At 43.6% G+C, this 27,580-nt stretch overlaps 1 protein-coding gene across 3 annotated transcripts; it reads left to right on the top strand.

Moving 5' to 3' along the window:
• Positions 1–3,612: 3,612 nt before the first annotated feature.
• On the top strand, positions 3,613–27,580 carry rassf8a (Ras association domain family member 8a). Of its 3 annotated transcripts, none has more exons than XM_079501673.1 (7): positions 3,613–4,037; positions 14,670–14,888; positions 16,364–17,175; positions 17,743–17,940; positions 19,718–19,825; positions 19,971–20,112; positions 24,094–27,580. In XM_079501673.1, the coding sequence occupies exons 2-7, from the start codon at positions 14,786–14,788 to the stop codon at positions 24,213–24,215; spliced, it is 1,485 nt and encodes a 494-aa protein (XP_079357799.1). In that variant the 5' UTR covers positions 3,613–4,037; positions 14,670–14,785; the 3' UTR covers positions 24,216–27,580. The 3 variants fall into 3 exon arrangements, with proteins under 3 accessions (XP_079357799.1, XP_079357798.1, XP_079357800.1); XM_079501672.1 differs by having other exon boundaries at positions 3,614–4,037; positions 19,962–20,112; XM_079501674.1 differs by lacking the exon at positions 19,718–19,825 and having other exon boundaries at positions 3,618–4,037; positions 19,962–20,112.

The raw sequence follows: 27,580 nt of genomic DNA, 5'->3' as shown, positions 1-27,580 counted from the left end.
TAAAGAATTTGGAAAATGGCTTGAGTAATGTAAAGTATACATGATTTGAACAAAATGTACCCTTCAACTTCTTGTTTAAGCCCAAAACGACTGGCGATGTTCTGACAACATTACCATTTTCCAAATATTTATTGTTTCCAACATTTTAACATAGAGGTGACCACTCTTCTTTGGAGCCCACTCTTCCGGTTACCACACAGGGATTTCCCCTACCCATATGACATCTGTGTGACGTGTCTACACATTGCTCTAATGAACAGAAGCGGCCAGTGCAGTATCTACGTTTATGCAGTATATGTGCTTACCATTCTGTGTGTAGGGTTTGCACGTGACATCATCATCATACCCAAAGATTATGCGGGAACTCCTACTGAGTGGCAAAAAAATGACTTTCTAGCCTTGACAGCCCATACATCCAAACAGAAAAGTCCTATCTGATTGCATTAAACAACGTTAAACTCACTTTGCCACGCACTCTGACACTCAATTTGCCACTCACTTTATGCATGCGCATACCCTCTATTGTTTGTCCTCCTTTTTTCCCTGTTCAAGGCAAGCGCCTGCTGTCACAGTCATATGCATCCCTGGAGTGAGCTCCCTGTGTGTGCTCGGCCGACCTCACCACCTTCTGCAGGACTCCCGGTTCCTGGGAATGGCAATTCCCATACCATACAACAGTTTTGGCCCCTGCAACAGGAATGCCACCTCCTCCAGGTAGACCCCTTCATATGTCATTTGAGATTGGGCCCGCGTCGAGTTTGCTGTGTCATCAGCAAACTTGATGATGGTGTTTCAGCTGATTCTGGCCACACAGGCATGGGTGTACACTAGGAGACCACTCAGTGCCTGTATTTAGGGTGAGGGTGGTAGAGGTGTGACTGACTGCCCACCCTGATCACTATGGTATTAAAGGCAGAGTTGTAGGCCTAATCAACTAATAACAAGTCCCTCCATTGGCTCCCGGTCGCTGCCTGCACAAAATACAAAACTCTGATGCTGGAATTCAAAGCAACCAAAGGCACCCTCATATCTTGCAAGTCTGATCGAACCCTACACACCCTCCCTCCACACGTGCCAAACTCTTCTCTCTTCTTGCTCCAAAACTATGGAATGCACTTCCCTTTACAATCATAACTGCAGACTCACTCCCAATCTTCCGCCGTAGAAAACCCACCTCTTCAGACTCCATCTTGGCCCGTAGCACTTGTCATAGCACTTGCCCTAGCCCCGACGACCTTACAGGCGTATGCAAAGGCTCAACTTAGATAGCATTTTATGTAGACATAGCACTATATAGTATATGCATATGCGTTTTGTTCTTGCTTAATGTAAATCGCTCTGGATTAAGAGTGTCTGCTAAATGCCTAAATTGTAATTACTTGCGCAAGCAGAGCACGCAAGTAATGTGGTTTATCCGGCGCTTCGATGCGTATGCCATGGTATTGATTTTGACGTAATGAAGATATGTACCCATGCCGGGGTATAACTGGCTCTCGATGGTGACATAATAAAGATATTATATATGTAATCTGAAACCTACCTTTATTACGTCACCATCGAAAAACAGTTATATCCCACCATTGATACATATCTTCATTACGTCACACTCAATCAGTGTATGGTGATGATCACTGGTGCCAGGAGATGAGTGCAGGTCTTGATGACCCACCTGGAGATGCTGCCTGAGCTAGCTGCTTTCCTGACTTCACTCATGTCCTTGTCAGAGAGGACAAGCGTGATTGCTGCTGAAGGAGTAGGCCTACACTGTCTGTGCCAGCTACCTAGCTAGCACTCACAGTGTTAGCCTCGAACCAGATCGTTCACCAGTGCAGAATCAACACTCTCGATCAGCTCTCAATCCAATATCATGACATCCACCTGTCGATCAATCTTCCATTATCAAAAAAAAAAAGAAATCTTCCATTATCAAGCTACAGACAGACAGAGTACAGACACCGGGTGGTATGCCATTGCATGTGAGTGGAGTTGAGCAGGGAGAAATCCCGCTCTGCGTAAACGCATCCGCAACCCGCTCACGAAGATTCCCTGCCACTCCCAACCAATTTGTCGCTTACCTTGATTTCAGAAACAGAATCAGTTTTATTTGTCACATCCAGGTGTCGATTAGTCGGTCGTCACATCCGATGATTTAGTCCGAAACAAGATATCTTAAAAAAAAAATATATATACTACTTTTCTGTGAACCTTATTATCTCAGCTTATGCTATGCTATATTTATAGTGACTCATAGGAATAGACTATGTGACAACCGGGAATAGTCTGGTGACCACCCGATAGATGGTTGGCAGCCGGAATGTAGACGGCAACCGGGTAAGCAGTTTGGGTTAGCGCCCCAGCCTGTGTTCGCTGTGAGGAGGATGCCCAAAAAACCCACGTGAGGCCTTTAGGAGGGCCATTCAAGCCGCAAGTGGAGCCTGCGGCACCACCGTTACCCTGTTGGTGGAGCCTGCAGAATCCACCACTCCCGAATTAAGTATCTGGTGCTGGAATCTGGTGCAACGCACAGGTCCTGGTCGTACTCCTGGTGAGAGCAGGAGAGGACCTGGTGAGACGTAGGAAGTGCCCGGCCAGGAGTCAACCCCACAGTGCCTAGTCCCTCCACGCGCCGGATGGCACGCCCAGTACCGGCAGAGTAGTTCTGGAGCAGCGGATTGTGTGTCCCTGGTTTTACCCTAAAGGACTGATCAAGGGTAGCTACTGGGACATAAGTCGGGACTTGATCACCCCGGCTGGGTCACCCGAGCGAGGGTATGATGTTGGAAGACCCGAAACCCCGAGGACCTTGGGATACATCACTGAGGATACGTCCCAGGTGCATCCTAGCGATGTTTTTTAGTTCTTAGGCTATGCCCGTGGGATCCCATGGCCTTGGTCCAGTTCGGTGTAAGGAGTAGCATGGTCTTTAGGGGCCACTAGCAGGCTTTTTTAGACTCTTAGTCGTGTTAATCTTTACAGGGCAACAACAAACTACAAAAAAGATTTTGTTTTTCAAGTGACAAGAAGTTGGCTTACTGGAAGGATACAATAGGCCTATACTATATTTTATATACAAGACCGGTACCGGCTGTAGAGCACCGAGTCGGTAACGATGGAAGTTGGAGATCCATGCCCCATGCAATACCCGTTGTACCCGTGTCAGAGTACCCGTTCCACCCATCTGGCTGTGTCGCTACTTTAATGCCCATATATGGAGATTTCTGTATCTGTTTCTCTGTGTCCCTTTATTCCTATATATGGAGTTATGTGTCAGCTGTCAGGCATGCTCAAATATGCATATATATATATATATATATATATATATATATATATATATATATATATATATATATATATATATATATATATGAACAGCTTATGAACTTTGCTGTAAGGACAAACATTGTTAAATACATTTATTTTGAACAATGTCAGTTTTCTGTTTGTCTAATTTGGATGACTTCACTGACTTCTGCACTACTAATAGAACGATATCCTTTGTTAATGTTTACCAAAGTGTCACTCTAGGACGGTCTATGAGGACAAAGACTTGAGTCCGGCAGAGTTTCTCCTCTAGGAAGCCTCCTTCACGTCCAACCTCAGTCTCAGACTCTCAGTTGTAATGCAGCTTTAAAATAGTCCACAATGCCTTGCGCTGTCCTAGTTCCGATGCAATGTATTTACTAGCAGAGTAGAGTAATGAAATGGGGATTGGGGAGAGGGTCATTTTCCGCAGCTTATTGGTCCGACCGCAACGACTAGCGCACAGCCAGGACAAGACACAAACTTTCAGCAAGCGGACCAAAGAACCGATCATCGTTGTTTTTCTTTACGTTGTTTCTCCGTTGTTCTCGTTCAACTATACGGTATTGTCCAACGTTACTTTGCCGCAATTCCTTTAACTGATTTACCCGGGGCAAAGCTGAAGAAGGACAATTTTGCCTTTATGTGAAATTTCCTTTAAGTTCACTTCGGATAGGTAGGGATCGAGACTGAGTTGCATCTGCTCTGACGGCAGTGGTAACATAAAGCACGTAAAGGTAAGACTGTTATTGTTGTAGCTGTGATGATCATAAAAGGCAGCGAGATAACGGAATTTACGGAAACATTGTTGCCAGAGCAGTTAACTTGGGCTAACGGAATCCACTATAACGTTATAACCTATTATCGCCATTTCGGTTGCCTTCTCCACTCGCCATCAACAAAACAAGACGTAGGCTGCATTTTAATACCTTAATTTAAATAAAAGCGTAAATCTACCGTTACCAATAACGTTATGTGTTGAAATGCTGATACGTTAAAATACTAAACATGTTGGTTATAAATTTCTAATATAAGCCTATGTGTTCAATTGCCTTTGGGTTTGAGTCTCACATCGAAAATCATGAATTGCTGTTTTCGGTTTCACACTTTAGTTGCCTTATGTCTCTGCTCTATTATGAATTACTGGATAGCTCCAACTCCACTGAACTACCTCTGATACTCATACTATGCAAGGTGAAGGAGGGTTAACCTGTAGCCAGATGTATTGGTCAAATTTCTCACTGCCTGTTTAAATGTATTAAGGTCTACATTATTATACCCATAGCAATATGCTTACTTTTATTATACAGGGCTACTGCCTACTGGCTGTTTGGAAGTCAAATTATGCAAGTCGGAAGCATTTGCTGCACTGAAAAAAGACCACCTGATAGCATGCTTGTACTATGCATAGCCTACAATAAACCACTGCAAACTGCTGCTTACATGTAGGCCTACATAATGGAGAACTCAGAAAGAAATTCCCTGGAAATACTTCAAAAGCTTAATTTAGTTGACAGCTTGAGTCCCAGCTGCTGTAAAACATATTGGATTCTATCTTTAATGAAACACTGTTATTGACCAGTAGATTGGTGTCCAACAAACTAATGTCATGTCCAGGCCTGTGGCCAGAGGCCTCTGTTGGCCCAGTATGTGGTGTTGCCGTGCCTCTGCACTGCTGCAGGAGGCTGCTGCCCGTCCTGTTGGCTCTTCAAAGCTGGCTCGTGAGCAGCCGAATATGGCAGGAGAACAAAGGCGGCATTATTGCTGGCTAAACGTGCCGTCCAGATGTTTGAGATCCTGCCAGCACTGACCTCCCGACTGGGGGAGTCTGCTCCAGAGTCTAATAGTTTAACATCAGCCAGACAGAGTGAGGCTGGCTCCAGGGGCCACTGCAGAGTTTACAGAGGCCGATGGTGCTGCCTGTAGCCTGACTGGACATGGATTTAATCCTGTGCATCCAGATCTTGCTCAGCTGTCTGCAGGCTCTCCTCATTTGCCCTGGGGACCCTCAGAGGCCAGGATTCAGGGCAAATGAGAATTAATTGATTGATTGAAAATGTTATTAACAGATTGCAGAATGGGTAGGCCTACAGTTCAAGGAAGGTACAAATACAAATAAGAGGATAAAACCTGAAAAAGCTAAGACTTGTTTACATCAGGGTCCTCCAGAAAGGGTTCAGCAGCGGTTTCCATTGTAACTCTCACTACAAGTAATAGTTCAGGGTGGTCATAAATGACAACTTTAATTTTTAATTCATTAGCAATTATCTATATTGTCATTGTGTGGAGGCTAATGTAATAATTGAGGCACTCATGTCCCGACTCAGGATGCTGTCATTGTAAAAGTAAAGGACAGAGATTACACAATGGAATTCAGTAGTAGATGACCATCTTTTTGAGAAATATTCTGAAATTGACTGTTGTTTATTTACTAATCTATTAGTGATTTTAGAATTTTCATTGAATAATATCAAATAATTCGGAGTAACTCTTTAACAAACCCGATTTAGTTTGGTGAGTGTGACATGACACCGTTGCACGGCGAAGTATGACTTAAGCAAGCCCTACAGGATCAGAGTGTGGCAGAGCCCTACAGGATCAGAGGGGTGGCGGGGACCATAACTTTCTTATCTTCAAGTCACAGCCCATTGCCTTCTCACAGGCCAGGAATGCGTCCCCTGGATGTTATCAGTTTCCACACTACAGGATCAGGGCCCATCTGTGGTGATTATTGCCATGCAATGGAACATTAACACTACTTGAAAAAGGACATTGCATAGAGTCTAGACTGGCTAAGGAACTTCTATATGTGGTTTCTTTCTACTTTAATTCCTACCTCAGTGCCCTGTCAGCTCAAACACAGGGGTCCAATATACCTGACTGTTTTGCGTTAAGGTTAATTCATACTACTGTTGAACGATAAAGTATTTTATATATAAGTAAATGAGCCTGTATGGTAGGTCCCTATGTACCTCAACAGCCTCAAGGCGCCTGAGGTCCAACGATTACCCTAGGTTCTTGTGTAGGGACAACATTTGATCAGGGATTTGTAAAAGGAGAAAAAAAATCTGTACTTTGTTCCAAGAAAGTTACCACCACCAAGCTACCACCACCACCACAATAAACTAGCGTCTGTCTTTGGCTACTGACATAGATGTATTTCACAAGAGGTCTGGTACCAATTACAGCAGAGTATAAATTGCTAGTAATTACATGTTACTCCACAGGAAGTGCAATTTGAATTAACATTTTAGATAGAAATAGACAAGGGGGGCTTTAAGAAGCAGTGCAGCGCTCCAGGCATACATGAGTCTGTAAAAAGTCCCCCTTTTTATTCAGTTGAAAGGGGCACTCTACTGATAGTTGTGAATGTTACAATCTTTCTTTCTCTTGGATACTTCATGTTGTGTTAGTGTTGTACAGCTTTCAGTGCCCAACATTTGAGCTCTATTTACTTCTTAATTTGACAGATATATTTTAAAGTATGGTGCGATTGTGAATACTAATGAATTAAGAATGTTCTATTTGTAATGCATCTCTCAACAATGTAAGGAAAGATTAGTCACCAAAAACCTTTCCTTTATTTCTCCTCGCTCCCCCTCTAACTTGTATTATGCATATCATTTATTTGTTTGTAGTCGGACATACTTGCAGTACCGCCACTAGGCATATGCACAGTACACACAGCACAAACATATCATGCGTATATTGCGTAGGGCAACCAAATGGTCAGTGGCGTCCCTGCATATACTTGACATGGAGGTTCATTGATTGTAAAAAAAATCCCCAAAGGATCAAAAATCAACAATATCATGATATTATTTTAACGCCCAGCCAGTGCTATGACCCAAAAATCACTCTTGCTTGCCAATTGTCTATCTGTTGTGTTCCACCTGAGTGAACAATGGTCAGCAGATTGCAAGATGATCCAGGGGTAACAAGTTAACAACATCTATTTATGGAGGTAGTGGTTGGAACATTAGTGTTTTCCTGCTAGATAATTGTCCAGTGATTCCCCATGGGGGCATTCTCATGACAAGGCCTCACTTTGTTTTTATTTTAATGTAATAAATGCCCATTGTGTTCTCTTCAAATGGCCATTTGTTTGGAGAACAACAGATGATCCTGCCAGTTCACAGCAGAGAAAGACTTCATTAAGTACTGGGGGGTATTTTATGTAGCTGAGACTATAAATTACGTTGTTCAAGCCAAGGGAAACATTTGAACAAAGTGTGCAGCAAGTGTGTGTGTGTGTGTGTGTGTGTGTGTGTGTGTGTGTGTGTGTGTGTGTGTGTGTGTGTGTGTGTGTGTGTGTGTGTGTGTGTGTGTGTGTGTGTGTGTGTGTGTGTGTGTGTGTGTGTGTGTGTGTGTGTGTGTGTGTGTGTGTGTGTGTGTGTGTGTGTGTGTGTGTGTGTGTGTGTGTGTGTGTGTGTGCGTGCGTGCGTGCGTGAGAAAGTGAAAGTGCAGCAACTTTTTATTGTCACATGGTCTGTGTGTGTGCGCGTGATGAAGCGATGTGTGTTCACCTATGTGTAGAATGCCCAAGAGGAGCATATGGTAGGTTGTTTACAGTGTCCCTGCCAACGCACTGGGCTTCTGGAGGCCTGGTTCTTTGGCTCTCGATGACAGGAACAGCTTCACCAGTAGTCCTGAATCTCCCCAGATAGCAGCCATGTTACTCATTGTTGTGGAGCCTCACTGCTTAGAGAAACAGTCAGTAATTAGTAAACTCTGCCCTACCAAGCTCAAATTAAAACGGACATGTCTTAACTGTGAAGTCATTTGGGTTTTAAAGGCTATATTTCCTGCATTTCAATATCTCAACGGTTTTCAGCACTTCCCTATGTTAGGGGACGTTTTCTGGCATGAAATGAGGCGCTACACAAGATCAGGAGAGGAGCTGGCACAGCGAACTATGGCTCTCTGCCATGCTCTCATACCACTGTGCTCGCAATGACCCGCATCATCATTTATACACAATGGATAGGAGCTGCCAGTGTTTTTGTTTGTTAGGTTAATCTTAATAAGTGTCAAGGTTGCCTTAAGCACCTTCAGTTACTCCTGAACTGGTCTTGTTGTGAGTTATTGTTTTTTTTGTTTGTTTCTTTCTGTCTTACATGTGTTTTAACAGAGCTAGCATCTGATGTCTGCATAACACCACCTGGCTTCACAGTTTATACACTGGACCGGAATGTAAACAGTGGTATGCAGAGAGGAGGCGGAGTCTGCGAACTCTGTTCGGAGTTGAACAATTCCTGGTGTACATTATATAACAATTTGCCTTAAATTAATCGATTTTTGACATTTGACATTTTCATATGTACAACGAGAGTCATGATGCTCTTCCCCCAGTGGTTAGTGCAGGGATACCAGTGGAGCCCACAAGGCTCTTAACATTTAAAAATGCAAAATATAAGGTGCTTACCCTCTTACCCCAAATGTTAAAGATGGAGTGCCACGATTTTTTTGGTTTGCCTGGTGGGTGGTGATGGGTGGTGATCCACCTGAACTGAAGCCGCACCCACAGCTGTAGTTGTATGATAAAGGGGGAGGGGTTAGGGGAGGGGCTGATAGTGTGATGTCACTATATTACTGTTTATTTCATTGGCCCGTTTGACTGTCAAGGGTTCAGCCTCCAGGAAGAAACCCTAAATACAAAGTTAATACACCATTGCACATACAAACGACTCAGGGTGTCTAATAAAGTACTGTCACCTCATAGACACATGAAAAACTGGAAAAATACAAAATTTGTGGCACTCCATCTTTAAAGAGGCATACAGGGTGCTTGTGCAATGTATTAGACCATAGTGTTCAATCCCGTATGGTTGTAGCCCTGATACGTTCCCTCAGTCCCTACACTCATTCTGTAGCTCCGAAATGAGGTCAATTCAATTAAAATTAGTTTAGCTAAATATCGGACCTTCACTTTTTGGATACGATGTGCAGAAAAGGGTAAGCAGCGATCGTGGTGGAAACCATGCAGCGTTTCTGAAATGCACTGGGAGGGGATCTCCCTGTGACCTCATCTTGGAGCTACAGAATGAGCGTAGGGACTGAGGGAACGCCTTGAACCTGAACATTTACTATAGCCTCCCATGACACCCTGCCGGGGCCAGCAGCGACTAAGAACAACATTCCTAGTCCAGCCAGCAGCAGCACCTGAAAGTGAGGCCATCCCACTAACTATCTCGGAGGGTGAAGTGCGCATAGCCTTCAAGAGAGTCAACATCCGAAAGGCGGCGGGTCCTAATGGGATCCCAGGCTGCATCCTAAAGGCATGTGCAGAACAGCTAGCGTAGCGGGAGATTTAGCAGACATTTTCAACCTCTCCCTCAGCTCTCCCATGCTTCCGTCCCGGCAGGCTTCAAAATGTCCACGATTCCCCAAGAAATCCAAGGTAGCATGTCTGAATGACTGGAGACCTGTCGCTGTCACCTCCAATAGTCAGCAAATGCTTCAAATCTGCTCCATAACGTACTACCTGCCATGAGTCCAGCGAGGCAGGTAGCATGATGGAGCAGATGTATGTCTGTCAAAACAGATTCACCAACGATGTAATTGCCACGGCTCCACACCAAGTATGTGCGTATGTTGTTTGTGGACTACAGTTCAGCTTTCAACACCATTGTCCCAGCAAGACTTGGCACAAAGCTCAGATGTAGAGATACACCCAAGCATGTGCGCCTGGATACTAGACTTACAGTCGAACTGACACCAGGTGGTGAGAATGGGCAGCATCACATCTGGCACCCTGACCCTCATCACCGGAGCACCCCTGTGCTGAGCCCTCTCCTCTACTACCTGTGCACGCATGACTGCACAGCCACACACAACTGCACAGTGCACATCAGCCTGAAGTATGCTGATGACACATGCTGATAGGTCGTATTATCAACAATGATGAGTCTGCTTACACTACAGAGATGAGATTAGTTTACTGGCCTGGTACAAGGAGAACAGCCTCAACGTTGTCAAGACCAAGGAGTTTGTGGACTTCAGGAGGCCGAGGAGAGAGCAATGCGCCTGTCTTCATCGATGTAGCTGCAGTGGAACAGGTTATAGAGAGTTCAAGCTCAAGAAGTACAGAGTTAGCCCCGCATGCTCAGATTGTACCACAACAGCCCCACCCCCCACCCCCCAATTATTTCTGTTCTATCCCTTTCTCGAAACAATCAATATGATGGAGCTTGCACAAAAATGAATTTCACACGTGGTTTTACCCACGGTTAACCTATTTTACCCACGGTTAACCTGTTTTACCCACGGTTAGCCTGTGATGTAACAATAAAGATGATTGGGTGTTTTGGGTTTGTCATCGTCGTGACATTTAGTTATTTCATACCTCCCCCCTTTTTAGTCTGATCGCCTGAAGTCCTCCAGTAATGCAATAATGTAGTATCAATTATATAAGCCCCCACCTCCACCACCAGCCTTCCTCTTTGGCTGATCTGCTGTGTCTGTTTTACATCATTCAGAACCCATCCAGGACCTGCTTTTCTTTCCACAGTCCCTTTTTTTTTTTAAAAGAAAAGAAAATGGTGACTGTGTTTCGGGTCACTGCAGACAAATCTCCCGGAGTGTGTGTGACTCGTCGTCTGTTCTCTTCCATCCCTCATAGCCCTTAATGCCATTTAAGGTCAAGCTGGGTGAGGACGACTAGTGTATATACTGTATACCGCATACTATATATACAGTATGTGTGTGTGTATATATATATATACGCACGCACGCACGCATGCACGCACGTACGCACGCAATCACACACCCAGGTCACACCACACAATCAAATCTATTCTGCAGTTTGTCTCACTCCACTAAACACCAGGGATTTTGCATTGCATTAGAGACATATACAATTATACATAAACAAACACCGGTGTATATAAATAATACATACATTCATATTTATAACTGTAAAACGAGACGAGGTTCTGCTTAATTAATGTTCCTCCATCTTCACTATTTAGCAAATCCTTCGGTGCATCACAGGACATGCTGGGCTGTGGTAGATGACATTGAGACTGTGGATAGAGAATATAGGGGGGTGGAGGGGGTTTAAGTGGACATCATTAAAAGACCTCCTGCCTCAGCACTGTGGTGTGAAGGTTAGCCACCTAGGATGCTTTACATATCTGGACAGAAGCCATTCACATGCTCTCAATAGAGTGCACGTGGAATGTTTAAATTAAGGTAGTATGTTTTTTTTTTAATGCACGCACGCACGCGCATACGCAGCTGTAGCTGGAGATAATCTTTGTTTCTGTGCTAGTGAGACTGCACTGAAGGTTGCTGGGTCATCTATTTCTTTGCCCACATTGGTTATCTGCTCCCACAAAAGCATCCATTCATTCTTTGTTCCAGGTGGGATGGGGGGGATGGGGAGTGGGGGGTGTGACCTGCTGAGATGAAGTTGAATGTTGCAGTGCAAACATTACCACACTGAAGGGTTCTATAGTATACTGACTGCATTATTTCCGTTACTGCACTGCAAGAGCCTCTACACTGCATTGTGCTTCATTACTGCACTGCAAGAGCCTCTACACTGCATGCATTGTGCTTCATTACTGCACTGCAACAGCTTCTACACTGCATTGTGCTTCATTACTGCACTGCAACAGCTTCTACACTGCATTGTGCTTCATTACTGCACTGCAACAGCTTCTACACTGCATTGTGCTTCATTACTGCACTGCAACAGCTTCTACACTGCATTGTGCTTCATTACTGCACTGCAACAGCTTCTACACTGCATTGTGCTTCATTACTGCACTGCAACAGCTTCTACACTGCATTGTGCTTCATTACTGCACTGCAACAGCTTCTACACTGCATTGTGCTTCATTACTGCACTGCAACAGCTTCTACACTGCATTGTGCTTCATTACTGCACTGCAACAGCTTCTACACTGCATTATGTTTTTACCAGTGGTGGAAACTGTAATTTATTTAAGTACTGTACTTAAGTACATTTCTGAGGTATTTGTACTTTACTTGAGTATATTCAATTTCCAATACTTTCACTTGGGGGCGACTGTGGCTCAGGAGGTAGAGCAGGTCGTCCAATCATCCATGGGTCGACGGTTCAAATCCCGGCTCCTCCTGTCTACATGTCGAAGTGTCCTTGGGCAAGACACTGAACCCCAAATTGCTCCCGATGTGCTGGCTGGTACCTTGCATGGCTTCCGCCGCAATCAGTGTATGAATGTGTGTGTAAATGGGTGAATGTAATGCACTATGAAAGCGCCTTGGATAAAGGCGCTATATAAATGCACCATTTACCATTTTACTTCTACTCCACTACATCTCAGTGGCAAATATTGTACTTTTACGCCACCACAATTATTTGACCCATGTCAGCCCTATATACATTTTGGTCATTTGAAAATAGCCGATCACGATGCAACACATAATGAGTACTTTTACTTTTGGTACATTAAGTACATTTTGATGCCAATATTTTGTACTTTTACTCATTTAGGCCTACACTTTGAATTCCGGACTTTTACTTGTAGTTCTACATTGCAGTATTGATACTTTTACTTAAAGGGGAAAACCACCCATTTTCAACATTTTACTATGTCATTAATATACCTTAGAGCTGTTGTGTGGAAATAATAAAAAGTCCCCCCATTTTGTGTTTCCTAGAACTGTAATTATGAAAAAAATCATTAACATGGTGAAACACATCTTGATGACATCATCAAGATGTGTTTCACCATGTTAATGATTTTTTTCAGACCTCTAGTTCTAGGAAACACAGAATGGGGGAACTTTTTAATTATTTCCACACAACAGCTCTAAGGAACATTAATGACATAGTAAAATGTTGAAAATGAGTGGAATGCCCCTTTAAGTACCTCTTCCACCACTGGTTTTTACCCAGGATTATTATTATTTTCCTTTAAACCTTTTGTCACATAGCAGTAAGACGCCCTGAGGGCGAGAAGCAACAGGTCACGTGCACGCATCCGCCTGGGTGACGGCAGACTGCTGGGCGAGCACTGGTGCTTTGGCATGGGGGGGTCAGATCAACATATAGAATGAATTCTGTACTGGCCATATATGGAGCGTGTCTTGAGTGTACAGGGTTTGATGAGATCAGATCAACAAGAGTTGCTGGCCGGCTCCATATATGCAGATCTAGGTGATGATCCAGTCTTCTCCATGTATGGTTATCCAGGGTTAGATGAGGTCAGTGTCGTGATCTTCATATATGGAGATGACCATATATGGTGGCGTGACGTGACCATATATGATGTCTCGTGATGTCACAAGGTCACATCCATATATGGAGATCTAAGAGTCTCCATGATGTCACAAGGTCAGATCCATATGTGGAGATCTAAGATTCTCCATGATGTCACAAGGTCAGATCCATATATGGAGATCTAAGGGTCTACTCTAAGGCATGATGGATTGGCAACCATATATGGTGGTGTGACGGACGCGAGACGCAGGATTTAATAGTAAATGCAACCGAATCAAACGGAAGCAGGTCTACGGTATATATGTTTTCCATTTAACCACTTTCAACCATGGCGTACCATTTGGGCATGCTAGTGAATAGTTTTTGCTGCACAAAGTATAAAATAGTAGCGCTTAAGGGGTTTATAAATAATCAGCTCTATATATGTACCATGGACACAACGTGGTCTCTTGGTTATGAAATTACTGTCTTAGAGTTTCCAGAAGAGCTTTCCAGAATCTGCCACAGAACAAAATAAATAAACCAGACATCAAAAGCAAGAAGACCTGTGACCTCTCTCTCTCTCTCTCTCTCTCTCTCTCTCTCTCTCTCTCTCTCTCTCTCTCTCCTGCCCCTTTTTCACTCGCATCACTTCCTCTGCTCTTCCCCTCTATTTCACATAACTAAACCTTCCTGCTTCTCTCATCACCGTTTCCTTGCGTTTCTGCTTACAAAAGCAGGAACCTGGCTCGGGAATGTTGTTGGCAGACTCTTCCTGCCACCCCCTTCCACACATGCACACGCACACATACACATACACACGCACACGCACACACGTGCATATTCTTCACAGAAACCGAGAAACCATGGCCAGCTGGTCCTGGCATGTCCCATCTATTCCCGACTGTTTGAACCATCCTCTTTTCTCCAACAAAAGTTTTATTTTTAGTATTTCCCAGTCCCACTGTTCATTCTGTCCAGCATGGGCTTGTTTTCAAGCCATTGTAATAAACCGACCAGTTCCTGTTTTGGCTGCTAGCTTTACTAGTAGGCATCAATGCGGTCTGACCGTCTGGATATTTGATAAAGACAATCATCGTTGGCCGTGGCAAACAAACCATGTAAACTCCGTCCTCTGGGCACATGCCCTTCCTGACCACCTCTCTTCCTGTTTGTCCAGTGCTCATCCTCATCTGCTAATCAAGAGGGGGCCCCATCTGCCCTGCGCCACCGGAGCCTCCAGGAATGACGGGGCCAACACACCGTGACTGCTGGCCACCTCGCACCTGACCCGACATGGAGCTCAAAGTCTGGGTGGACGGAGTCCAAAGGGTCGTGTGCGGGGTCACTGAGGCAACCACCTGCCAGGAAGTCGTGATCGCTCTGGCCCAGGCAATAGGTAAGTTCATCCTCCATGAGGAAGCTGCAAGCAGCACCCTGGAGACACAAGCTGTCACGTAGACGACGTTTACAGCTTTTTGCTGAAATGGAATACTTTTATTTTCTGTAATAACGGACCAAAAGGAATGGATCTATTATCTGATCACTAAGATGGAGAAAAGGAATTGATCTAGTATCTGATCACTAAGATGGTGAATCTATAATAAACCGACGGACTTACTACCAGTGTTGGGGTTAACAGAGTAACCTAACTCCAGTCCTAACTAGTTTATTTTAGGGATTTTACTTTGTATAATGGGTCTTTTGCAGTATAACTGTTTATCTTGTGCGGATGAGAGAAGCATGCATTGCTTGCTGAGAGCAACATGAAATATGTTCATCAGTACCAAAACACCCAAATACAGTCAGAGGGAAATGTGTTTCTGCAGGTTAAGAACACCACACTACTCCAGTGGCTGATAACTGCTGCTATAGGGGAAATTATGAGTAGAAAAATGTATTTATTGTTTTGTTATGTACCCGATAGCTGAGCGGTTAGGGAATAGGGGGTCTACCACATGGGCACAGAATGCCTTCTTCAGAGTGTCCCCAGTGATTCCCGGCTGTGTATCATTCCCCTGATCTCTGTTATTGGTTGGTTCTGTTTTGATCATCACAGTCAGATTTGTATGTTAATTTTCACATTGAAGTAGAATCAATCACCAAGTTAGCTCTATTAAATTAAACAATATTTACAACTTTAACTCGAAAATCTGCATACTGTGTATATAAGAAAGAATCACACCGTGTGAAGTGGTGAGGGGTGCTAATATATTAAAGTCTAACTCATGTTGATTAGGTGATGTAATGGTGATGTTAAACAAACGGTGCAAACAAAAACATTAAACGCCATTAACAATAAAGAGACAATATGACATAAATGGCACATTATGGCGTAATTTTTCCCTTCATTGTCAATGGTGTTTACAAAACAAACATTGAACTAAAGACAAATATTAAACCTGTGTATAGGAGGGGCTAGCTCCCCTCAAAAAGAGAAGGTCGTAGTCAGAAGTTGCCTTCGGTGCCTGCTTAGAATCTAAAGCCCTATTCCGTATGCAGTAGAGCAGACTGAATTGACATCACATCCCACAAAGCGTAGGGCAGGAGGAGGGAAAGTCTGACTCATCCTTCTTCTTGCCAAGCTGAGAAATCATAGCCACCGAGCCCCTTCCTCTCCTGCCTTTCATTTTGTCTTTAGGGAAAATGTACAAGATGTCTGACAATGAGGCAGTACCAGTTGTGTACTTCAAAGTCTGTGTTTTATACCAAGAAGTGGCAACAAGTGTTTCTGTTCATAATTCTCCTATATGGGCTGAATTTTGGATTCTTTCCAAGAATAAAATCTTTATCCATAACATAACCATTTTATCAGAATAAAAGTCAAATTTATGGTTCATAATTTTCACATTCCTCCTGGTGTACTCTTTCCAGGTCGCACTGGGAGATACACTCTGGTAGAGAAATGGCGAGACTCGGAGCGCCACCTGGCCCCGCATGAGAGCCCCGTGGCTTCTCTCAACACCTGGGGCCAATATGCGGGCGACGTACAGCTGATACTGCACCGCACGGGCCCCTCCCTGACAGAGCGCCCCCCATCAGAGGGCCCCCCCATCAGGGGCCCCGAGCGCGGACTCCATCGGCAGAGTCTCCCACCGCTGGCGAAGCTCCGATACCCCAGTGACCACTCCCTTCGCCGCCGCGAGCCCCGCCGCAAGTCCCTCACCTTCACCGGAGGGCCACGGGGCCTCAGAGACATCTTGAGTGGAGGTAGGCTCGGCGAGGCCGAGGCAAAGCGGAGGCTCCTCCTGGGGAACGGCGGTGGCCATCACCATGTGGTGGCAGCGGCCACAGTGCCCGTGTCCCCCACCATGTGGGCCTGTCGCATGGAAGACCTGGTCAGACTGGTGGGCCTGCAGAGAGAGACCCTCAACGTGCTGGAGAAGAGGCTGGTGGATTATGAGGCAGAGCTGCAGGCCTGGGGAGAGTTGCGCGCTGGACGAGGCGGAGCCGCTGCGGGCGGAGGAGGGGATGTGGGCGGAGGAGGAGGTCTGATGGAGGAGATCCTTCGGCTGGAGAGACGTCTGCGGAAGAACGAGGTGGAGATGGAGGAGGAGGAGTTCTGGGCCAGCGAGCTGCAGATTGAGCTGGAGAGTGAGAGACAGCTGGAGGAAAGACTGCAGGAGCTCCATGGACGCCTGCAGGGCTGTGAGCTGGAGATGGAGGAGAAAATAGCGCTGGTGCAGGTGTGCTGTTTGTCGAGTTCAATTAGTTATTTGAGCTGGAATGCTCTTTGGCGTGAGATCAGGAGTATTGTAGTAGAATTTCTTGGGAAAAGTGCCTCACTTATATAGATAGTATACAGTAGATATAGGAAGATATTTATTTTTGTTAAGAATATGTTATTTCTGGTGTTCGGGATGAGCCCTGTCTGTGGACTTAAAAGGTCTAGCAACATTCTTGGTGAAGTATGCTTCCCATACAGGAGTATGGGAAGCATATGCAGCATTTGCAGCCATCAATAACCCACATATGTCATGTGTTTTATACTGTATACCCAGATTGGATTCCACAGACAGCTCAATCTAACTAAAAGTTTGATACAATTATTAAAATACATAAAAATGAGCAGAACGGTCTCCAGCTTACTTCCACTGCACCCATAACGATGTCTCACAGTCTCGTTGTAGTGTCACAAAATGTACCATTGGACAAGAGGAGGAGACAAACAGGGACTCGAAAACCTGTCTATGCTTGTTGTTGTCACACACAAACCAAATGACAAATAATTGATAGATTCTGTTTTTCCTCAGGGCGTGGAGATAGGCCTGCAGGAGGAGAGACTCCAGAGGGAGAGGCAGGAGAGCCAGTGGGTCAGTGAGGCGGAGGCCAGAGCCCAGGTCCTCCGGGTTAAAGCAGAGCTCAAAGCCCAGGAGAGACAGGCTGTCCAGCTGGAGAGCAGCTGCAGAGCAGTGGACCGATCACTGGGACAAAGTAGGAAGAGATTGGAGGTGAGACACACACACACACACACACACACACACACACACACACACACACACACACACACACACACACACTGTGTTAATTTAACTCTGAGTGTACAAATGGAACGGAATGGATCATTATACTGTATGTGTGAATTTGGTTCCATTTGTACACTCTGAGTTAGATTAACACAATACATTACTGTCTAGGGAAGTAACGAGTCTAACGACGATATACCACAATTTCAAACATCCACGGTTTTGAACTATGAGCCTTTCCTTGCAATACCACTTACCATACAAAAAGAAATCTGCACTTGCGCAGTTAGAAGTCTGGGATAGAAGTCTTTACATAACCCTTGTGAATTTCAAGGGTCTAACCCTTGTGGATTTCAGTTAAATGGCCCACATACATACATTCACAAATATCTTTCTTCAAAGCAAAATTTGTTTTTTCAATAAAACTCCTGCACTCCTGCACACACCTGATGAAGGTCTAATAGACCGAAACGTTTCTTGCATTTGAAGATAGTGTGCAGGAGTTTTATTCTTTCCGTACGTTGGGGCCCTCGTCTGGTCTTCTCCTACGCACCTGTCGCCTTTTTAGGTTTGGAAAGGTTTACAGCATCAAAATATTATAAATGTCAGATATAAATGATAGATTTTATTTTATCTCAAATAATGATAGTGAAAATCCTGCTGCTCTCAAGTGACTTTGTAAACATGGTTATAAACTGTTTAGCAAGCAGCTATTTTTATGTGATATTTCATCTTAAAGGTCAAGACTACCTGTACATATAGGGAAAAATCAATGAGACACAAAATTATCTTTGTGCCTCATTGATTTTCCAAGCTTCCATTTTGATTTGTCCTTGTGTGTTTCCCGTATGCCATGATGTGTGTTGCATGCACATCACTGTCAGAAATCAGTTTATAATAACTATGGCAAAAAACAACAACCTTTCAACACTCAAGGTTAATAACCGAGGCAAGACAGACTGGAATATTTTGACTAATTCTCAACAATTCTGCATATATTTACACCAACAAGAGGACGGTGTCATAGATGTATAATGGCACATACTTTACTTTAAATACCTTTTTTATTATGGTCAACCAGTAGGTGTCCTAGAGAAGGGAGTCCAACTCCAACCACTGCAGATGTGATAGTTATGTTATATATATAACAACATGAAGGACGCCCGCACGACTCCAATCTGTCTTAAGGTGGCCTTACACTAGCCGATAATCGGGCATTTTTTGACGCTCGGGGGGTGCCCGACCCAATCGATCTGCTCGGGGCGCGATCGGGATCGACCCGATCAACATCAAGCATGTTTGATATTTGCTCTGCCCCGCTCCGATTATCCTGTAGTGTGTGTGGCGCTATCAGATTTCAGATTGAAAAGAATCGGCTAGTGTAAGGCCACCTTAAGTTTCTCTTAACATTCTTACCGGGTGCGCGGTCGAGGAAAGTTAATTTTACAAGAAATTCTCTAAGGAGAGAATACCAGCACTCACGACATGTAATTTGGTTTAAGGCACTTTTTATTATTTTATATTTGCACAGTGTGCTGCAGAGCAGACAGCACAACGCCGAAACGCGTACGTTGTGCTGTCTGCTGTCTGCTTCTTGTAATGTTATAACAACATACCCGACCATACAGATTGGTTCAAATAAAGTTCTATTCAATGAAATAAGTCCAGGATTTTAACTTTAAAGCTATGAGGAGGTTGTGCATTTAAAATACATAAATACATTTAAAAACGAAGTATTTATTGTCTCACAACACCACTGTAGCACTCAACATCTTTGAGAGAGAGAGAGAGAGAGAACTGGGAAGCCAAGTTCATGATTTGCGTAAACAAAAAAAAGACACAAAACAACACAACTTTAACCCACAACGATGTAAGTATACACTAAAATCCTCAGTGTTCATTTATGCATTTCTTCACTGAGGATTTTACTGTGTAAATCCCCATTTAAGTCTGCAGCCAGTTGTTGTTGGTTCTGCTGATCCATAATGGCTTCTGTCTGTGTGAAGGACATGCAGCATGACTTGGAACAACTGACCAAGGAGTTAAGGCAGGTGAACCTGCAACAATTCATCCAGCAGACTGGCACCAAGGTCACAGTGCTGCCTGCTGAACCCACTGAGGATGACATTGACAGCACCCACGCTAGTCAGACCATAGGTACTATCTTTTTAAATGTTTTTAATATTGACATGTATCCAACCTCAATAATTCAGGGAAGGCAAAATTCTAAACTGCATATTCTATATCAGTGGTCCTCAAAGCCTCGACATTTGTAGGTGAGAAGGAAGAGTTCAAGTTGTTAATGTTCAAGTTGTCTGTGGCGGTGTGTGCTTGTCTGTGTGTCTTGATTCCAAATATGGACATGCCCGACGTCAAATTTAGGCTATGGTTGACATCAGCGCAAATCACTGTTGTTGGGCAATTGTTTCTATTTGACCTTGTATTCTACATAGACGTTAGGACCACAGCCGTGACTACAACTTTGAACCATTGAGCCAGCTCTCTCTCTCTCTGCTGACATTCTCTCTGCCGGTGTATGTGGAGACTGTAGCCCTGAAGTCAGGGCAACCAACCGCCCGTCCAGGCAATGGGACTGCGACCGCTTCTGCTTGTGTGTGTGTGTGTGTGTGTGTTTGTACACACACACACACACACACACACACACACACACACGTAACTGTTGCCGTTCTCTCTGGCGTTGTGTATGTAGCACCGTATCTAGGTCCACCCACTGCCCGGCTGGGTTATGGGACCACAGCAAAATATCCTATAGGCCGCGGGAACTACAGCCGTGACAACAGAGCCCATAGGCAAAAATACAAATTAACAGCTTCAATTTGGGAAAGGTGGAAAAATTGGCTTTTTTCACTCTTTTCATATAAATGGTCATTCCTGCGTGCAAGTTCAGATCGATTGTATGAGCTGCTGAGGAGAAAAAAACCAAATCATTATTGTATAACGTTGTACATCAACATCATACACTACACTCTTGGATGTTCTGTCACTCACAGGTCCCTCCTTGCTGCAGTAGTAGAGCATTGGCCCACCAGGGGGCCTATATACTGTCCTACATATGGCTCATACTGTATGTATAAATCAGCTATTTCAGCTGAAGAGAGGGGAAAAGGAGGGGTGAAATCAAACTGTGTATAGACCAATTATTTGTTTACAAACATTGGGACTGGGTGACTGTTTCATGTAATAAATTCCCAACAGATCTCCAAACCTGTTGTTTTGGGGAGCGCTGGTTTCAGTCCATTCAATCTCTCTTGTTGTGTTGGCAAGTGAGATGCACCCTAGGAGACATTTATACTTCAAAGCGCAACAGTATTGCGCACAGAGAAAAGCTGATATACAAGCTCACATCGCATCGCGGATGTGACTGTTGTGAGTGTAGTTCTGCGAGTTCTGCGTGCGCGACACCATCGCAGGACGAAGCATAGATTATACTTGATGGGCTGCAGGTGCGCGTGCAGCCATGGACAACCAGGCTCTGCTGCCGTTATCATGAGCGCACTTCCCGTTCTTATGACAGCGACTGGAGGTGTGGTTTTGAGGACAACTGATTTGAATTGCTATTATTGTTCAAAGACAACCGAAACCAATGGATTATATATTTCAAGGGCGAGAGATCACAATAAAAATCCTAATCATTCTTCCTCCACACTGGGATAAAAACAGCATCTGAAAGTTTTATGGGGCATTTTTTTTTTACACGTGAGTGCAGTTAGAACTTTTCCATTGCATCTTATGAGAGGTGGTGTTCTTCTGCTGCCGTTATGCGCGCGCATGCTGTTGCTTATCAGTGTGACGTCGTCTGTTAAGGCGTCTATAGGGGGAATGTGTAGTCTTTTAGGGGAATACCACTCCTTTTCAACATTGAACTATGTCATTAATATACCTTAGAGATGTATGGAAATTATTAGCCTAGACTTCCAGTTCTAGGCTACACAGAAGGGGGTATTTTATTTTTTAAATAATTTCCTCACAACAACTCTAAGGTATATTAATGACATAGTTCAATGTTGAAAATGAAAAATGTTCCCCTTTAAGTGGTAAAATCCTACATATTAGCCCAGACAGGTATAACAATTTAATCACATTAGCCAGTGTGCCATTGCCACTCATACAATTTGACTTGCTTGATTTGTTTTTTGGTGCATTAGTCAGATCTACCAGTTCCACCAAAGCTTTTCAAGTTATTTTGTATGCCTTGTGGCCCGACAGTCTTGCAGAGAGACTATGACTCAGTGAGAAGTGGGGGAGAGGTGTGGGGTAAGGGGTGGCGGGGGGAGAGAGAGTATAGTTGAACTAGTATTGTCTGTCCCACCCCCTTTAGTGGTACTTATGGTCTCCATGCCAACTGCTGCCTGGATACAGGCGGCCTCAGCGTCATTCAGTCAGACTAGTTCTCTCTGTCCATCATTCCATTCCTCCTCCTTCGTACTCTGACCGCCACATGCTCAGCACTTTCTGCCTGGCAGGCATTTGAACCACACAGTGGCGTGCACAGATAGACACTAGGGGGTGCTAGAGAACCACCTGCCCTTGCCCTCTGGGCAGCAATGTGCCCTTTTGAAGAACCCCTCACCCCCCCCCCCTTTTTTTGTACAGTATGTGGACCATGGTGACATTGATCAATTCTTGATAAAAAAAAGCTTCTATACTATTTATGCCCCAAAATCTATAAATCTCACACTATTAACACCCTCCGCGCCATTGCCGACGATTAAAGTCAATTGAAGCCTAATTTTGATACTGGCGCTTAACGCCATTGCCGACGGCCTTCGGCAATTGAGCTTTTATAGCGCGTTCGATTGCTCGAGCCAAAATGCTACTCACGTTAGCCGGTTAGCTAGCTGTGTTGTTAGCACCGCACTGGATCGCCCATCTTAGATTGTCGTCGCCATAAGCATCCATTCTATCCATTTCTTTCAATCGCCTGTAACTCCTATTCCTTGTCCCAGATGGCATTTTTGGTCAAAACAGCGTTTCTTTGACGGCACAGAGCTGACAATCTAGAGCTCTCCGGAGCTCCGGCCTGGATTCACATTGTAAACAAGGCCCACCCAGCTGTGTGAAAACTCCTAACGTAGGACTACCGGTTGTGGACCGGAAATGGCGGCTTTTCAAAATAAGAGCTCAAATTAAAAAAATGCTGGCGTGAATTAGATCCTAATTTTTCAATAAATGATAGCGGTCTAAGTGTTAAGGCAACCGGCCGGTTCCACGCACTGCACAAGGTGCCCTTTTTTCACTTGAGCACCTGCCCCTCTAAATGTCTGCACGCCACTGGAACCACAGATCTGTCAGGTTGGAGGTGACCGTCTCAGACAGCTGTGGCCCAGAACACTGACCACTGGGAAACGGCTGAATGCCTAATTCATGCCTAATCGAGCAACACGTTCTTACAACAAAGTACAAATGAATTAGACAAGCCATTGTACAACCTACTAAATGTGCTCAGTTTGTCTGGCAGCATGTGCAAAGTAACAACACTTAATGGTTTATAGACTGAAATTGGCTCTGCAATGTATTCCATTTTCCCCACAAAGCCTTTTCAGATATCTTTACCAAAATATTTTTATGACTTCTGTATGACCATGTGTTCCACTATTACATCATTCACAGTTGCAGGTCTCTTTATTAGACCTCATGGTAATGGTTTTCCATTATGAAAAGTAATGGATTTAGTGTTTAGTGTCCTTGTAATAACCTCCCATTGGCCATTACTGACTGTTGACTCTGTGTGGCTCAACACTGACGCCTGGTGGACTGAGCTCACATAACACCACTCATCAAGAATGATTCTTTAAATCTGAAATGCATTATTGTTTAATTGAACAATAATGCATTTCATTAATTTACTGGACATTTATTGAGTGTTTTATAAGGAAACCTAACATTCTATAAAAGAGACAACAACATAGATAGAAACAACATACTGAGCCAGCCTGACGGCGTGCCGCGGGTTCGACTCCCGATCCCGACGGCCTTTGCCGCGTGTCTTCCCCCCCATCTCTCTCCCCATTTCCTGTCGGACAAATCTTAAAAAAGAAAAAGAAACAGAATGCAAGGAAGGAGAACTGTGGTGTGGTGGTGTGGTGATTATTTATTTATTTCCTTTTTTTTTTGCAGAATTAGTTCCCCTCTCTGGCTCCCTGAAACGTCCAGTCTCATCGCACCCGATGCCTGGTCACCTGCGGGTCCTCCATAGCCCTCTGACCTCTGGCCTAAACCCAGAGGGGATCTACGTCTGAAGAACAACCACACCACAGCAGTGGGCCGAGGGGAGGGAACTTCTGTTCATTGGGTTAAGGGTGCGTGCAACAGTAAATCGAAGAAAAAAATACCAAAGTGAGCTTGTCGATCGGCTATTTTAGGTTCTTTTCTGTAGTTTTGCACGCCGCCGTTGTACACCAAAGGAGAAAATAGGGCTTAAGTCGGTAATCGGACTCAACAATTTATTATTATTTTGTCTGTTATAAACACATTAATTTAACATTTTTCACATTGATTTGTTCATATAGAAAATAATACACAAAAAAGGAAATAATTGATTGTTGCAGCCCTAATCTGGGTTCCCTTCCTTCCCGCCTTGCTTCCTTCTTACTTCCCTGTGTCTGTCTGGACTCTCCATGGACACAGGATACCTCAGCAGCACTTCTATCCTATGCACTGTTTTTCCTCACTTAGCTTTGATCTGTTACGGGAGATTTTTATAAACGGTAGCAGCAGCAGCCTATGTTAAACCAGCGGCCCTTTAGACAGCCCTGAGCGTGGGCGAAGGAAGGAACTATCTCTCCGGCCTTTCGGATGGAATCCACACAGAGCACTTGGTGGGCGGTCAGACGGCGGTGGCGGCTAGGACTGTTCGTTCTTTTTTTCCTCTTTTTTACTGTGACCAAACTGCACCCACAGCAGCCAGCATCTTGTGCACAGCAGCTTCATGTGCCACAGCATGGGTGGTAAGTCTTTGGAAATGTTGGGACCTACAGAGTCATCCCGCAGTCTTTGCCACATACCCAGTAAAATCCTGAGTGTTCAATGAGTGACTCTGAGAGTGTACAAATGTAACCATATGTAACTACAGTAACGGTCTGTTTGGTTACGTTTGTTCACTCTCTTGAGTTACAAATGGAGAAAATTAACAGCAAGGATTTTACTGTCTTATCGACTCACTGTATTTTTATTCCCACTCTTCTGTACCTGCTGAATGATGGTGAATGGTATCGGTTTTATCTGTAGCATCATGATCGAAAACAGTTGCATTTTGAACGATACTCCTCATTAGAATGTCACTCAGTGAAGCTATGAACTGAATCTCAGAAAATCTCAAGCGATTATCTTATGAATACATTTTTATCAAGCGTAATGACTAGATTGTATGTTGGCAGTGAATGCTGTGCTTGTTCCTATCGACTAGATGTATCTTGCATATCAAAATCTTATTCTTTTAGCTCTTTCTCCTCCCTACATGTTATAAACTATGCACAAAATGTTTAATAGTTTTGTTACCGAAGAATGTTATATCAGCTGTCGACAAGTATTGAAATGGTGTCATATTGTAAATATGTTTTCTTACTCTTTTGATTTTATTTACTGAGTTATTTTGCTATTTTATTACGAAGCACGGCATTCGCAATTACAAGAATGTAGTGTCTTCAATCCAGCAGTATCACCTGCGTATTAATGAAACCGCGTTATTTTTCTCTATTATCTTGGTTGTTTTTAAAGATGATAATACAGTATATTTTTGCCAAATGGTTTTTTGCTTGTTCACCTGTATGAATAGGCGGCCAAAGAATGTATAGGATCTTGTTGCATGTTTGTATCAGTGATATAGCCATATCTGGATGTTCAGGGCAGCTACACAGCAGTAGATTAGTTGTTTGTTAGTGCTGAAGACATGGGTGCTATCACTTCTTTGATAACAGCAGCTACTGCGTATGTGAGGGCGATTAAGAGAAATCGGTAAAAGGGACTTTATATGTAGAGAGTCTCAGTGAAACCCCTCTTTGGTTCTAATAAATCAATTGATGTCTGTAATTCAGCTGCTAATCACATTAATAAGTGCCTTGTATTCATGCCTGCGGGTACACAACAGTTATTGTAGTATACAAATGTTGTACAGTCAGTAAAGCTTTATCAGAGACATTGGAGTAATGACCATGCTCAGCTTAAACTAGTGTTTCCCAAACGTTTTAAGCTCAAGACCCAAAAGAGAACTTTGTCCCAAACTTGCAAAAATGCATTAGGTGTAACCACTTTAAGCCCTATTTTAAAAATGGAGTGCCGTAAACATGATCATCAGGTTTTGTTTTTTTGTCTCTTTCAACTTTGTTAGTGTTTGTTTACGTACTAAAAGAGTGACTTTGAGAGCTGTTTTAGTGTACAATGTAATTCAATGAGGAGCATATTTTGAATTATCAATTTCTAATCACTGGAGCAATTTTTTTTAATTTATTTTGGAGTTACATCATGGCAAGGTAACACAGCGCAAAACTCAAAAAAGTGGTCTTACCCTTTAAGCCTCGCCCACAGCTGTTGTTGCATGATCATGGTGAGGGGTTAGGGTTATGATGTCACTAAAGTGGTGTAATTCGATTGAGCCTTTTAGTTTCTTCCAATCAGCTTTCAGGAAGAAACCAAAAATACACAGGGAAGACATTTTAATATTTTAACCACACCTGGGGGTCTATTAGAGTAATGTTAACTCCACAGACACATGCAAAACAGAAAAAGTACAAAAGTCACGGCACTCCATCTTTAAGAATAGTGAAAATCGCACATACTGGGCCCTATTATGCGTGTCTTAAGTACCAGGTCTTATGACTTAACTTAAGACCTGGAGGCGTGGTCAATGCTGTTTGGCCACTCAGAATAGCCAAATGGCATTGATCACGCCTCCAGGTCTTAAGTTAAGTAATAAGACCTGGTACTTAAGACATGCATAATAGGGCCCACTGTATCTAAGCTCCCAGTCCCAACACATCTATATGCATTATGAGCTTGTGTACTATTTTCACTATTTCAAATGTTTTTCTTTTTTTAAAGTAAAAAAAAGAAAAAAGAGGGGGTACTCGTTTGGTAAACACTGGTTTAAAGTGTGAGTGAGGTATGTTTGTAGATCACCATTTCACTTTGCTGAGAGAGGAATGGAGATAGCATAGCAACAAAGGATAAACTATTTGTAATCATCTTTTAAAAACCTCCTTATCTGATACTACAGTAGATTTGTACAACAAAGATTATTATTAATAGCACCTTTCACTTTGTTACTGTATTATTGTTGCCATAATATGTGCTGTGAAGTGCTTTTATTAGTGACATTTTATTGCAGACTGATTTCATTGTCACACAGCACATATAGTTGTGACTTTGAAGCACCCAGGATGAAATGGGTGGTTTCTATATAGTAAGCAATCACTCATTTCCACCATGGGATGAGAAATATCTGTGGTCAGTGTTTACAACTGTATGTGTCCTGTGCACTCCTTAAAGATGTCCACTGTACATACCTGTTTGTTTCTTTCCTGCCTTAATTTACAGCAAAGTATTGAGAGATGTCTTGCTAGATCTGGCTGCTGGTATATGACATGGATTGCATGATTCAATAAACCAA

The sequence above is a fragment of the Electrona antarctica genome (assembly GCF_951216825.1).
Source record: "Electrona antarctica genome assembly, chromosome: 5".
NCBI lineage: Eukaryota > Metazoa > Chordata > Actinopteri > Myctophiformes > Myctophidae > Electrona > Electrona antarctica.
Note: the sequence above shows the minus strand (reverse complement) of the source record. Positions and strands in the feature narration are given on the sequence as shown.

Coding starts and splice junctions, on each gene's coding strand:
- rassf8a (XM_079501672.1), top strand. CDS start 14,786: ATGGAGCTCAAAGTCTGGGTGGACGGAGTCCAAAGGGTCGTGTGCGGG. Junction 17,176..17,742: donor AGAAAATAGCGCTGGTGCAG/GTGTGCTGTTTG, acceptor GTTTTTCCTCAG/GGCGTGGAGATAGGCCTGCA. Junction 20,113..24,093: donor CCACGCTAGTCAGACCATAG/GTACTATCTTTT, acceptor TTTTTTTTGCAG/AATTAGTTCCCCTCTCTGGC.